This window comes from Channa argus, chromosome 14 (assembly GCF_033026475.1).
Source record: "Channa argus isolate prfri chromosome 14, Channa argus male v1.0, whole genome shotgun sequence".
Lineage (NCBI taxonomy): Eukaryota > Metazoa > Chordata > Actinopteri > Anabantiformes > Channidae > Channa > Channa argus.
In genome coordinates this window covers 1,121,687-1,135,757 of record NC_090210.1, presented here as the reverse complement: position 1 = coordinate 1,135,757, position 14,071 = coordinate 1,121,687, and the positions used below count along the sequence as shown (strand labels likewise).

The window sequence follows — 14,071 nt, the reverse complement described above, 5'->3', positions numbered from 1 at the left end:
CACACGAGCGGGTATCAAATGAAAGAAAGCAAAAACGTGTAATTAAAAATCTTTATTGTACAATTACACCTGCATATTGTTATAATTTTACTGTCAACATATTATGCCATTAACACAATTTACACTTGAAGAATTTGTAAACACCTAAAACTAAGCATTCAACATAATCTTCATTTCCAGTATGTTTACATCACTACTATATCTATAAATTATTCATTGTTAGTGTAAAAATCGCAATGGCAGATTCAGTAAAGTGCTTTCTCGTTTGATCAGCTTTGGCAAATGATCTGTCCATGTTCATGAAGAAAGTAACAGCAGAAAATTAAGTGTTTATAAGCAATGAAGGAAATCTGCAATGGATCAATTATAATAAATAAGGCATAGGAGTTTCTTTAGGTTAGAATGTTCTCATCTTCACCCAGAGAGAAAATACTCAAGTCTCCACATCGAGCTCTGTTTTTTGACTTTATCAGAGCGCTTCCATCTTCAATGGTGCTGGACTCTTGCCAGCGACCTTGATTTGACTGTCTGGAGGAACTGTAATGAGAAAAATTATTATGTAATATTGTGTGGCATATGGCACAAATAGGGTCAGCAACAGGATCTAGTCTTGATTTATGTACATGTAATATAATATAATACCTGCTGTCTGGTATCAGGCGGAGCGTCCGATAAAGTTCAGTTGTGGATGGCACAGTAGTACTTTGTGTATGTTTAGGAGTGGAGAATGTAGCATAGGTTGATGAATTTGCCATCTGAGCCTTTGTTGAAGACATTCTTACTTCTGTCTCACTTTCTGTATTGCAGGTAATACAATTTAATTAGAAAAAGTATTGTTTGTGAGCAAAAATCTAACCATTTAGGTGTTAGTGACTTACTGATTGATAAGGCACTTTGACAATCAGACGAGGAACATCTTCTACGGTCTGTAAAGGGAGTCATGTTCAAAAACTGATTCTTGAGCCACGAAGCACGATCCTCTTCAAATGCTTTTTTCTGGGAAACAAAAAAAGGGGTTTAAAAATGAAAGCAATCACAACAAAAAATATATTTGGAATAAAACTACTGGCATATAAGACTTGTGTACCTCTCGGCCCAGGCGAATAGCAGCCTCTGTGAAGTGCTTTCGTTCCCTCTCAAAATTTCTCTTCTGTTCCTCAAACAGCCTCCACTCCTCTTTGAGACGCTCTTTTTCCTCCAATGTGTAGCAATCATTAAGAAGAGCTGCTGTCTCATCGTCAAATGATGTGTTGAGTTGCTGCTGTATAAGCAGATACAGACACTTTTAGTGTTAAGTCTATAGAATTTAAAAATAAGATTCAACAGCATATTGTAAAATCTTCTTCTTAATTCAATTTTATTTATATACCGCAAATTCAAAACAGTCATCTCAAGGCACTTTACAGAATAAAGTCAAGACTAAAGATATAGAGAGAACCCAACAATTCCCCCTTGAGCAAGCCCTAGGCAACAGTGGAGAGGAAAAACTCCCTTTAACAGACGAAACCTCCAGCAGAACCAGGCTCAGGGTGGGCGTCCATCTGCCTTGACCAGTTGGGGTGAGTGGAAAGTGAAGAGGGAAAAGAAAAAGAGCAACAAAAACAACAAAACATTGGGCAGGTGGGTAGGACAGTAGCTGCACACTGGAAAAAACACAGCTTCAAAGCCTGGGGACACCTGCAGAGAGGGAGACAGAGAAAGACAACTACGGGAGAAAATACAGAGTTAATGTCATACAGTGGTGACAATTGGGGGGGAGAGAAGAGGAGAAAGACAAGAGGAGCGGGGGCCCCCAGCAATTTAAGCCTATAGCAGCATAACACATAACTAATTAAAAGCTTTATCAAAGAAGAAGGTTTTGAGCATAGACTTAAGTAGAGAGGGTGTCTGCTTCCCAAATCAGAACTAGGAACTGGTTCCAGAGGAGAGGAGCTTGATAGCTAAAGGCTCTGCCTCCCATTCGACCTTTGGAAATTCTGGAAACCACAAGTAGGCCTGCATTCTGGATCGAAGTGGTCTACTGGGATGATATGGTGCTATGAGATCTTCTATATATGATGGAGCCTGACAATTCAGAGCTTTATATGTAAGGAGCAGGGTTTTAAATTCTATTCTACATTTAATGGGAAGCCAATGGAGAGAAGCTAGTGAAGGTGAAATATGATCTCTCTTGCTAGTTCCAGTCAGCACTCTTGCTGCAGCATTTTGGATTAATTGCAGGCTCTTAAAGGAGTAACTGGGGCATCCTGAAAGTAGGGAATTACAGTAGTCCAACCTAGAGGTAACAAATGCATGGACTAGTTTTTCTGCATCACTTTGAGACAGGATGCTCCTAATTTTGGCCATGTTCTGTAGGTGGAAGAAGGCTGTTCTAGAAATTTGTTTTATATGTGAGGTAAAGGACAAATCCTGGTCAAAAATAACTCCAAGGTTCCTTGCAGTAGTACTGGAGGCCAGATTTATGCTTTCTAGAGTAACAATAAGGTTGGACACATTTCTGAGATTTTTGGGCGCAAATACCATGAATTCAGATTTGTCTGAGTTTAGAAGTAAACAATTGTGGGACATCCAGGCCTTTATGTCTTGTATGTATGCTTGAAGCTTAATTAACTGATTTTTTTTTTTTTTTTATCTGGTTCAATAGATAGATATAGCTGGGTATCATCAGCATAGCAAAGGAAATTTAGTGTTTTCTAATAATGTTGCATAAAGGAGACATATATAAAGTAAAAAGTATTGGTCTTAACACAGAGCCTTGTGGAACTCCATAGCTAACCTTTGTGTGCATGGAGGATTCATCATTAACATGAACAAATTGAAATCTATCAGATAGATAAGATTTAAACCAACCTAGTCCAGTTCCTTTAATCCCATTTGCATGTTCCAGTCTCTGTGATAAAATGTTTTGATCAATGGCATCCAATGCAGCACTAAGATCTAAGAAGACAAGTTTAGAGAGACTGGCCCATTATCTGATGCCAAGATTGTTGGTGACCTTTACCAGTGCAGTTTCTGTGGTATGATGAACTCTAAATCCTGACTAAAAGTCTTCATACAAATGATTCCTGTAAAAGTGGTCACAATTGTTTTGTGACTAGTTTTTCAAGGATTTTAGAAATAAAGGGGAGATTAGATATTGGTCTGTAATTGGCTAAAATACCTGGGTCAAGACGTTTTTTTAAGTAGCGGTTTAATTACAGCTACCTTATAGGCCTGTGGTACATAGCCTGTTTCTAAAGATAATAAATACATTTGTATTAGATGTCATTAAGAATAAAGCTTTCTTGAGTAGTTTAGTTGGAATAGGGTCTAGAAGACAGGTTGTTTAGATGAGATAATAATTGAAGTTAGCTCAGCGAGATCTATGGGTAAAAAGCAGTTTAAGAGGGAGTGGGGCCTTATCGATGACTCTAGCACAGGGGGGGGGGGGGGGGGGGGGGGGAGGATCTGGTGAGTTCTTTCTATAATAGCTACAATTTTATTCATAAAGAAAGTCATGAAGTCATTGCTGCTCAGAGTTAAGGGAAAACTAGGCTCAACAGAACTATGGCTCTTAGTCAGCCTGGCTACAGTGCTGAACAGAAACCGGGGGTTGTTCTTGTTTTCTTCTATAAATGATGAATAATATGTTGTTGTGCATCACAAAGACCTTTTATGAATACATTTTTAAACAGCTTTTCCAGGCTAAATGAGATTCTGCTAAATTTCTGGAACACCACTTCCTTTCCAAGTTGCATGTTTGCGACCTATACCATGGAGAAAACCTCTTCTGGTTTACTGCCTTCTTTTTCAGAAGGACAACACTATTGAATGTAGTGAGGCTGCAGAATTGTCAAAAAGATAATTAACTTGTGCAAGAGTAACATTAAGGTGGCTACTTTCCATTGTATTAACATATGGTGAAGCAAATGAAAGAATAGTTTGTTTACAGCTTTTCCACTTAAGCATCTGCTATAGTGGAATTTTTCCCCTAACTGCTATATAGTCTGTTATTGTAAATTCAAATGTTATTAGAAAATAGTCAGACAGAAAAGAGTTGTGAGGAAATTTTGTTAAATTCTCCGTTTCAATGCCATATGTAAGGAAAAGATCTAACGTGTGACTAAAACAGTGAATGGGTTTATTTACATTTTGGGAAAAACCAACTGAATCTAATAATGAATTAAACGCAGTGCTCAGGCAGTTACTGTCAGCATCTACATGAATGTTAAAGTCACCCACTATAATGACTTTATCTGTACTAAGCACTAAATCAGCTAGAAAATCAGAAAATTCAATCAAAAACTCTGAATAAGGGACTGGAGGACGGTACACGATAACAAATAGTGGTTTTTGAGTTTTCCAGTTTGGGTGTGAAAGGCTAAGAGTAAGGCTCTCAAATGAGTTATAACTATGTTTAGGTCTAGGGTTTATTGAGAAGCTACAATGGAAGATTGCTGCAACTCCTCCACCTCAGCCTGTGCTTCTAGGAACATGATAATTAATATGACTTTGGGGGGTTGACTCATTTAAACTGACATATTCTTCCTGCTGCATCCAAGTTTCAGTGAGACAAAATAAATCGAATTGATGATCACTTATTAAGTCATTTACTAACAGAGATTTAGAAGAGAAAGATCTGATATTTAATAATCCACATTTAGTTTTGGGGTTTTGTTCTGTAAAAGGAGTAGTCTTAACTTTTATTAGGTTATTATGATTAACTTCCTCTTTTGGTCATTTTTGGTTTATGTAATTTAGTTGGTTGGGGAAAAGACAGTCTCTATAGGTATGTGGGGGTTGTGGGGGGTGACGGTTGTAAGGACACTGCAGAGAGGCGTGTAGGACTGGATCTCTGCATCCTAGGCTCAACTCTGGATTGTCATACTTTTGGTTGTTTAATAAAACCAGCCATATTTCTGGATAAGAAAGCTGCACCATCTAAAGTAGGATGGATGCCATCTCTCCTAATCAGCCTAGGTTTTCCCCAAAAACGTTTCCAATTGTCTATGTAGCCCACATCGTTTGCTGGACACCACCTAGACAGCCAGCGGTTGAATGACGACATGCGGGTGTACATGTCATCACTGGTCAGATTTGGCAGGGGTCCAGAGAAAAGTACGGAGTCCGACATTGGTTTGGCAAAGTTACACACAGATTCAACATTCATTTTAGTGACCTTTTACGCAAATCGGGCGTCATTAACTCCCGTGTGAATAACAATATTACTGTATTTACGTTTATCTTTAGCCAGGAGTTTCAAATATGAGTCAACGTCGCCTGCTCTGGGCCCAGGAAGATATTTGAATACGGCCGCTGTAGTCTAACTTCACGTTTCTGACTATAGAGCTGCCAATTACCGGAGTTGGTTTCTCAGCGAGTGTGTCGCTGAGTGGGGAAATTTGATTGCAAACATGAACCGACTTAGATCTCTTATGAACTGTCACCCAGCCGGACTGGCTTCCCCTGTTAGCTGCTGGGGGACAGCTAACAGGGGCTATGCTGGGTTGGCCCGCACCAGCTACCAGGGCCTGACTAGCTGGATTATTTTCCATGGTGCGGAGCTGCGCTCCAAAGCTGCAAAAGCTTTAAACTTAATACATATACCATTATCATTAAAGGAGGCAGAGGAAAAACTGAACGAGACACACTGAGCAAGTGAGAGAAGGAGAGACAGAGAAGCCATTGCTAACTGCTAAGCTAGCGAAGCTAAAATAGGTAAAGTGTGGAATTAGTAAACATTAACTAGTTGTTGTTACCCTAGATGGCATAAGTCTGGCCTCCAGTACTACTGCAAGGAACCTTGGAGTTATTTTTGATCAGGATCTGTCCTTTAAGTCACATATAAAACAAATCTCTAGAACAGCCTTCTTCCACCTACGGAACATTGCCAAAATTAGGAGCATACTGTCTCAAAGTGATGCCGAAAAACTGGTCCATGCATTTGTTACTTCTAGGTTGGACTACTGTAATTCCCTACTTTCAGGATGCCCCAGTAACTCCCTAAAGAGCCTGCAATTAATCCAAAATGCTGCAGCAAGAGTGCTGACTGGAACTAGCAAGAGAGATCATATTTCACCTTCACTAGCTTCTCTCCATTGGCTTCCCATTAAATTTAGAATAGAATTTAAAACCCTGCTTCTTACATATAAAGCTCTGAATGGTCAGGCTCCATCATATATAGAAGACCTCATAGCACCATATCATCCCAGTAGACCACTTCGCTCTCAGAATGCAGGCCTACTTGTGGTTCCCAGAATTTCCAAAAGTAGAATGGGAGGTAGAGCCTTTAGCTATCAAGCTCCTCTCTTGTGGAACCAGCTCCCAGTTCAGATTCGGGAAGCAGACACCCTCTCTACTTTTAAGTCTAAGCTTAAAACCTTCCTCTTTAATAAAGCATATAGTTAGTTATAGTTATGCTGCCATAGGCTTAGACTGCTGGGGGACCCACCCCCCCAATGCACTGAGCTCCTTTCCTCCTCTTGACCATCTCTCCTCTCCTCTCACCCCGCAATTCTCACCACTGTATGTCATTAACTCTGTGTGCTCTCTCCCGTAGTTGTCTTTGTCCTCCTCTGTCCCCCTCTCTCTGTCCCTTTCTGCAGGTGTCCCCCGGCTTTGAAGCTGTGTGTCTTCCAGCGTGCAGCTACTGGTCCTACCAATCTGCCCGATGTTTTGTTGTTGCTTTTTGTTGCTCTGTTCTTTTCTCTCTTCACTTTCCACTCACCCCAACCGGTCGAGGCAGATGGCCGTCCACCCTGAGCCTGGTTCTGCTGGAGGTTTCTTCCGTTAAAGGGAGTTTTTCCTCTCCACTGTTGCCTATGGCTTGCTCCAGGGGGAATTGTTGGGTTCTCTTTATATATCTTTATAATCTTGACTTTATTCTGTAAAGTGCCCTGAGATGACTTTGTTGTGAATTGGCGCTATATAAATAAAGTTGAATTGAAAGTTGAATTGAATAGTTATGTTTTACAAGAGCAAGTGCTTGTGTAACAACAAGTGTATGTCTTGACTCAAGTACTAACCGTTGTGTGAAGAAATGCCTTTTTTTAAGTCAAATGAGAGCGGCAATTAATCAGTAAACAGTCTTTCGATAGAAACCCAAGAGTGTGCAGAAACAGGAAGTGACGCAATACGCTTACCGCACGAGGAAGTCAGGTATCACTGAAGTAAAGCATCTTTTCGGCTTTTCCCTTTCAGGGGTCGCCAAAGCGAATCATGTGCCTCCATCTAACTATCCTCTGCATCCTCTCCACTCACACCAACTAACTTCATGTCCTCTCTCACTACATCCATAAATCTCCTCTTTGGTCTTCCTCTAGACCTCCTGCCTGGCAGCTCCAACCTCAGCATCCTTCTACCGATATATTCACAGTTTCTCCTCTGAACATGTCCAAACCACCTCAATCTGGCCTCTCTGATTTTATCTCCAAAACATCTAACATGAGCTGTCCCTCTGATGTCCTCATTCCTGATCCTGTCCATCCTCGTCACTCCCAAAGAGAACCTCAACATCTTAAGCTCTGCTACCTCCAGCTCTGCCTCCTGTCTTTTCTTCAGTGCCACTGTCTCTAAGCCGAACAACATCGCTGGTCTCACCACCGTCTTGAAAACCTTTCCTTTCATTCTTGCTGATACTCTATCACACAACTCAACTGACACTTTTCTCCACCCGTTCCAACCTGCTTGAACTCGGCTCTTCACCTCTTTTCCACACTCTCCGTTGCTCTGAACCGTTGACCCTAAGTACTTAAAGTCCTGGACCTTCTTCACCTCTGCTCCCTGTAACCCAACCAGGATCCCTCTCATTCACACACATGTATTCTGTCTTACTGCGGCTGAGCCTCATTCCTCTGTTTTCCAGAGCAGACCTCCACCTCTCTAGATTGTCATCCACCTGCTCCCTGCTCTCACTACAAATCACAATGTCATCTGCAAACATAGTCCACAGAGATTCCTGTCTAACCTCATCCGTCAGCATCCTCAAAGCAAATACTGCATCTGTTGGACTCTTTCTAGGCATGAAACCATATTGCTGCTCACAAATGTTCACCTCTGCCCTTAGCAGAGCTTCCACTACTCTTTCCCACAACTTCATTGTTTGGCTCATCAGCTATATTCCTCTGTAGTTGCCACAGCTCTGCACATCACCCTTGTTCTTAAAAATGGGCTGCAGTACACTTCTCCTCCAGTCCTCAGCATCCTCTCACTCTCCAAGATCTTGTTAAACAAGCTAGTCAGAAACTCTACTGCCACCTCTCCTAGACACTTCCATACCACCACAGATATGTCATCAGGACCAACTGCCTTTCCAATCTTCATCCTCTTCAACATCCGATCACTTCACTCTAATCTTTGCTACTTCCTGCTCCACACCAGTCATCGCTTCTACTCTACTCTTCTACTCTGCATTTTGATCCAAAATGCAGCAGCTCGCCTCATTTTTAATCAGCCAAAAAAGACCCATGTCACACCACTTTTTAGATCTCTACACTGGCTTCCTGCAGCTGCTCGCATCAGGTTCAAAGCCCTGTCTCTTGCTTACAGGGTGGTTAACTCGACAGCTCCCGCCTACCTCAACTCACTGGGGTCTACAATCCTTCCCACCCGCTGCGATCTGCCAACGAACGACGTCTGGTGGTCCCAGCACCGCACAGAAGACACCACGCAAAACGGTTTAGCGCAATGATCCCATGATGGTGGAACGAGCTACCAAACTCTGCACGCTCAGCAAACTCACTCCCAATATTCAAAAAACTGCTGAAAACAGAACTCTTCCGCATCTTCCTATGCACTTAAATCTCAAAAAAATAAATAAATAAATAAATAAAAAAACTCCTTTCTGCTCTGTCTTGAACTTGCATCTCCCGAACACTTTTCTGATAGGACTTTGCTTTGAAGTTTTTCCTTGACTTAGATTTTTGCTGCCTTGTACCTCGCTTGTAAGTCGCTTTGGATAAAAGCGTCTGCTAAATGACTAAATGTAAATGTGCTCTGTTCTCTCATTTTCCTCAATCAACTCGTCAAAGTTCTCCTTCCATCTTCCCATCACACTCTTGGCACCTGTCAATACATTTCCATCCTTATCTTTAATCACACTAACCTGCTGCACATCCTTCCCATCTCTATCTCTTTGTCTGGCCAACCTGTAAAAATCCACCTCTCCCTCTTTAGTGTCCAACCTGACATACAAGTCCTCATATGCTCTTTGTTTGGCCTTTGCCTCCTCTACCTTCACCTTATGCTGCATCTCCCTGTACTCCTGTCTACTCTCTTCAGTCCTCTCAGTGTCCCACTTCATCTTAGCTAACCTCTTTCTCTGTATACACTCCTGAACTTTCCTCGTTCCACCAACAAGTCGCCTTGTCCGCTTTCCTCTTTCCAGATGACACACCGAGTACCCTCCTAGCTGTCTCCCTAGCACCTCCTGACCACCGAGAGCCTGTCTCAGCTCCTCCCTGAAAACTACACAACATTCTTCCTTTTTCAACTTCCACCACTTCGTCCTCCAGAATCATTTTACAAATGATCATCCTGGTTTGTCTGGCTACACTCTCCCTTACCAATACTTTACAGTCATTGATCTCTTTCATAAAATGAAATGAAAAGATAAAATTAAACTGCCATTTTTTTTTAAGTTTTTCTTTTTAAATTCTGGTCACAGGTACAGATTTAATAGTTTGATAAACAAGTAGAAACTGACCTGGAGGAGCTGTTGTTGAGCATGAATGAACTCTTTGCACTGCTGGATTTCACGCCTCATCCGTTCCATCTCATCTTCATGAGTCTCCCTTGGGATCACCTCTTTATTGGACTCCAGCTGATTCTGGACTTGGGACGCTTGGCAAACAAGACAAAAACATTACCTTTCCAGGTATTTTGTATTTCTGTAAATGTTAAAGACCACAACAGCTATACATATTTCCAAAATCTAACTTTTTCATGGTTCTTCACATGGCTTGTCCAAAACTAAAGATCCAATCTATAAAAATGCCCCAAGCACTTTAGTCACGTTTCCAGTAATTTTGTGTTTCCAACAGTGCATTGTGTACCTTTGCTATCTAGCTTTTCCATGTGGTTTCTCAGTTTCCTCCACTGCTGGCGGATGCTATTAGTGAGCTGCTCCTTAGCCTGCTCACAGGATTGGTCCAGCATTTCCCTGCTAGAGTCCCCCACCTTCTCCTCCCCATCTGAATCAGCCTTAAGCACAAACAGGCTGAATTTTAAACATGAAAGCATTGAATGTTATTCAACGCAACACATTTACATCCTCAAAGGTTTTGTTTAAGTGTAAAAATTAAGCTATAGTGTGAAAAACATGCTCTATAAATGATCTTATTGTGGACCTGTGCAGTTAAAGCCTCCTGTGACAGAGTCATTGAACAGCACTGATAGAGATACTAGTTTCAAAAAATGTAGCAATCAAGGCTATGTCTTCTGACCAACAGGCAAAAAGCAAGTACTCCTCATAAGTGTGTTTTGTAAAATTCTTATTTATTGTAATTTGAGAACTAGGCGGGGCAGAGTATGGCAGACTGTAAAGATCAAAGCAAAGCTTTATCAGAGCAGATAGAGGGAGAGCTGGGTACAGATGACGGGTCTGATTTTAAGCTTCAAGATAGCGCTATCTTAAATTGCACATTGTTACTTCAATTAAATTATGAACTTTGAAAACCAGCACATGTTCAGATTTCAGTTTTCCAAACATACCTGCTCCTGGCTGTCATCAGCAGTTGCTCCTCTGGTAGAAGAATGTTGTGAACTCAGGATGTGTACAATCTCCTTCTTCATCTGCTGGAGGACTTTTTTAAGCTCAGTGTTCTCCAGCATCAAGGCTCTCTGACTTGCCTCATAGTCACGGAGCACGGACTTGTACATCTCACCCTCGTGACTGTATGAAGAAATTACAGCAAATATAGATGGTTCCTATTACACATTGTACAGTCAACAAATAAGATTGTTTTTAATACAGTACCTTGCTGTTGCTTTTACAGTCTTCCAATGGCTTCTTTTTCCATCCGACCGTCCCAAACAATTCAGTACATCAATAGCTAGAAAAATGTGAATCCAGAATTGTATTAGTTTGTTCTTAAATTTCTAGCATATACACACACACACACACACACACACACACACTTCCTAAAGACTAGCATAATTACCAAGTTTCTTATCCTTTCGGTCAACCAGTAACTGGCTGAGACGTTCCTTGAGCTTTGCAGCTTCTCTCTCTTTTCTCTTGGCATCATGGCTGTACTGGGAGGCACGGCTGGCAATTATATTCTGAAGCTTCTGAACCTACCACAAGAGAATGTCAGCATTCCTATGTACACACCTTAAACATGAGTGTTGATGACTACAGTGTGAAGAAAAAGGTACCTCATCTTTTTCAGTTTTCAAACAGTTCTGCAAAGTCTTGATTTTGAGTTGTAGTTGCCTCTCAGTCTCATGCAGACCGGACTTCTCTCTTATGGACAGTTCTAACTGATCCTGTAAGGAGTTGCACATCACTCTTATTATGGGCACAGTGCAACCAGTCAGTTCAGGATTAAATCTTAAGAGTGGGTTCCTGAACAAAACCCCATTCTAAAACTTGATTTCCTAAGATGGACTGTAAATACTCCAACAGAAGACACACACTGATGATCAGGCATTTACTGTTTGATACATCTTAGTCATCCAAATAAAAACGTCACTATCGTCATACAAATACATTTTTTTTGCAAATACTTTAAGATAAAAAACTGTTTTATATAGCGAGAACAGACAACTGTTGATATAAGAGAACAGGACTATTGTGTAGGCTGTTATGAAAATCCTATGCTAATATGGTTTTGCTTTTACAGTATCAGAAAACAACAACACATAAATAGCTATGTTTGCTGCCCTCTAGTGGTCAGATTTCTACTACACCTTTATATCAATCAATATCTATAGAACAGACTTTCATAGCACAAAGTACACCAAGCTGTATTCAAACAGAAATGTAAGAAGACAATGTATTATATTAAAACTGGACTTAGAAGTACCCCTAAAAACCTCAACCATACATGCCTTCAGTCTGGAATTGCTCATTTGCATCTGTTCCAATGTGCTGGATTTTTTAAGCTGATCTTTCTCCAGCTCTTCTAATGTGCACACATTTCGTCTCTGAATCTGCATCATCTCGTAGATGGCATTCAGAGCTGGCACTGCATTTAGACCAACTCCCCCTTGTGAGCTGGCCTTGATGCATGTGGAAGAGAGGCCTAGTGAGGTAAGCTCCTGCCAATGAAAGAAAATGTATGCCACTGTCATTGTGCTGTTTTGAGTCATCACCAGTACAAATAATGCACTGTAGTAATATGCAAAGTTTTGTAGTACCTGATTGATGTAGGAAATGCACTGAGGAATATTATCATCTGTGCAAAAGGCACTTATCACACTGTAGGAGCTTTTAGACAAAGCCACAGAAGAGTACATTGACACATTGTTCTGTCTTGAGGGGGACATCGTCACATGTGATATGCTGGAAATGTCATAGTTTCCTAAAATCAGGGGACAGAATCCAGCAAATTCTCATAAGCACAATGCATCTACTGTAATTTATCTACTATTGAGGGGCTTGAAAATAGGTTGCTGCTCTAAAATAGAAACACAAAATGGGTCATCACTGTCAGAGCCCAAAAAAGGCATAGCTGAAGGACCTTTGTACACTGAAAATTTGTAAAACAGACAAGCTATTAGCAGAGGCATTTACCTGCAGAAGTCTCTGTTGGCAGTGTTGTCCACCACTCTCCCATATTACAGACACATCAGATGAGGGATCAACCGAGAGGTGGATTAGCATTGACAGTGGATCAGAGGCGCCTACTGGAGAAAAGCCCTGTGGTGGAGCATCAAGCCATTAGACCAGCAAAAGAAAAAAAAAATCTGGGCTTCTGCATCACCCACAGAGGATTAATTGTCAGATGTGGGCCAAAGGGGGTTAGATTAGGGTTTAAGAGGGCGCTACTATTGGCTACTGGCTTCTAAATTGCAGGACAGTAAGGTGAGCCCAGCCTCAAGCCAAAGGATTTACAGAGATGAAAAATCCATTACAGAGAGGCTAAATCTGAGAATTTGCATTTATTTATTCATCTATTGTGCCCTTAGCAAAATTAAGATTTTTAAAAACAAGCTGAACCAGATATCACAACCTGCCGCTCCCGCAACTATACCAGTTAAGTACTGAAATGTTTCAACTTGTGTTCAGGGGCTGTGATGCACATTGTGGGGATGAACTAAAGAGAAAACTCGTTCCGTCTTCTTCAGCAATGCAGCAATGCAGTTCTCAACGACATGACTGCATCATGTCGTTGAGAACAGACAACTTATCTAACCAACCAGAAAAACATGCATAATTTATCTACAGACACACAACCCGGAGCGGAGATAAAAAGGCGTGTCAGTTTACTTTGGTGAGTTTGTCCTGAGACTAACTGGTGGATTTAAGACCCATAACCTGCACTAAGGGGACGCAGATAACTTAGCTATCACGTTACAAAGTAACGTTTGCAAGGTTTGCTAACGTTAGCTATGTTAGTTTGCTAGTGCTGCTCCAAGTCATGTGAAATAATTTACTAGTTTTCCTTACAAAGTTAGAACATAAAACATACTAGGTAAGTAACAGTTATTCCCGTTTGCTTGACTATAAAATGAATTTGACGTAAACACGTAAAGTCTAATTTCCAAAACTAACAATCGTTACTAGCGTAAAGCGTAATCGCACCGTCTGCAGCCTAGTTAACAGCTAAAGTTAGCTTAAGTTCAACATACTTACATGAACGGCGTGAATTGAAATTGGTCAACTCTGCGACAATCACCAAGTTCGGCTTTGTCGCCAAGACTGACAAAACTCATTCATCGAAAATACGAGCAACTGCAGTGTTGAGTTCAGTCTTCACTTTGTCAGTAGACACAAGCAGAGCGCTCACGTCTTTAAATATGAATCACACAAAGATGCCTCGACAGTATGTAGCAGCAGCGGATTGTGTGTGTGTTTTAAGTCTAGTCCTCTCTAGCTGCAAACCAAACGTTGTTGTTATTGGAGGCAGTGTTGTTAAGTAACCAGTAT

At 41.0% G+C, this 14,071-nt stretch overlaps 1 protein-coding gene across 2 annotated transcripts; it reads right to left on the bottom strand.

The window, feature by feature from the left end:
* Positions 1-37: 37 nt before the first annotated feature.
* Positions 38-13,951, bottom strand: ssx2ipa (synovial sarcoma, X breakpoint 2 interacting protein a). Of its 2 annotated transcripts, none has more exons than XM_067529063.1 (14): positions 13,778-13,951; positions 12,716-12,841; positions 12,340-12,503; positions 12,031-12,240; positions 11,356-11,466; positions 11,139-11,274; positions 10,955-11,030; positions 10,690-10,870; positions 10,032-10,179; positions 9,683-9,819; positions 1,088-1,258; positions 879-996; positions 643-796; positions 38-537 (listed from the first exon to the last, which is right to left on the bottom strand). In XM_067529063.1, exons 2-14 carry the CDS (start codon positions 12,756-12,758, stop codon positions 393-395), a joined length of 1,794 nt encoding a protein of 597 aa, XP_067385164.1. In that variant the 5' UTR covers positions 12,759-12,841; positions 13,778-13,951; the 3' UTR covers positions 38-392. The 2 variants fall into 2 exon arrangements, with proteins under 2 accessions (XP_067385164.1, XP_067385163.1); XM_067529062.1 differs by having other exon boundaries at positions 1,088-1,261; positions 13,778-13,949.
* Between the last annotated feature and the right edge of the window lie 120 nt (positions 13,952-14,071).

What these genes read in the sequence shown, in the direction of transcription:
- ssx2ipa (XM_067529062.1), bottom strand. Translation starts at nt 12,758, where the DNA reads ATGGGAGAGTGGTGGACAACACTGCCAACAGAGACTTCTGCAG. An exon ending in ACTGTAAAAGCAACAGCAAG is followed by an intron (nt 10,871 to 10,954) that starts GTACTGTATTAA and finishes TTCTTCATACAG; the next exon opens with TCACGAGGGTGAGATGTACA. An exon ending in GGAAAAGCTAGATAGCAAAG is followed by an intron (nt 9,820 to 10,031) that starts GTACACAATGCA and finishes TTGTTTGCCAAG; the next exon opens with CGTCCCAAGTCCAGAATCAG.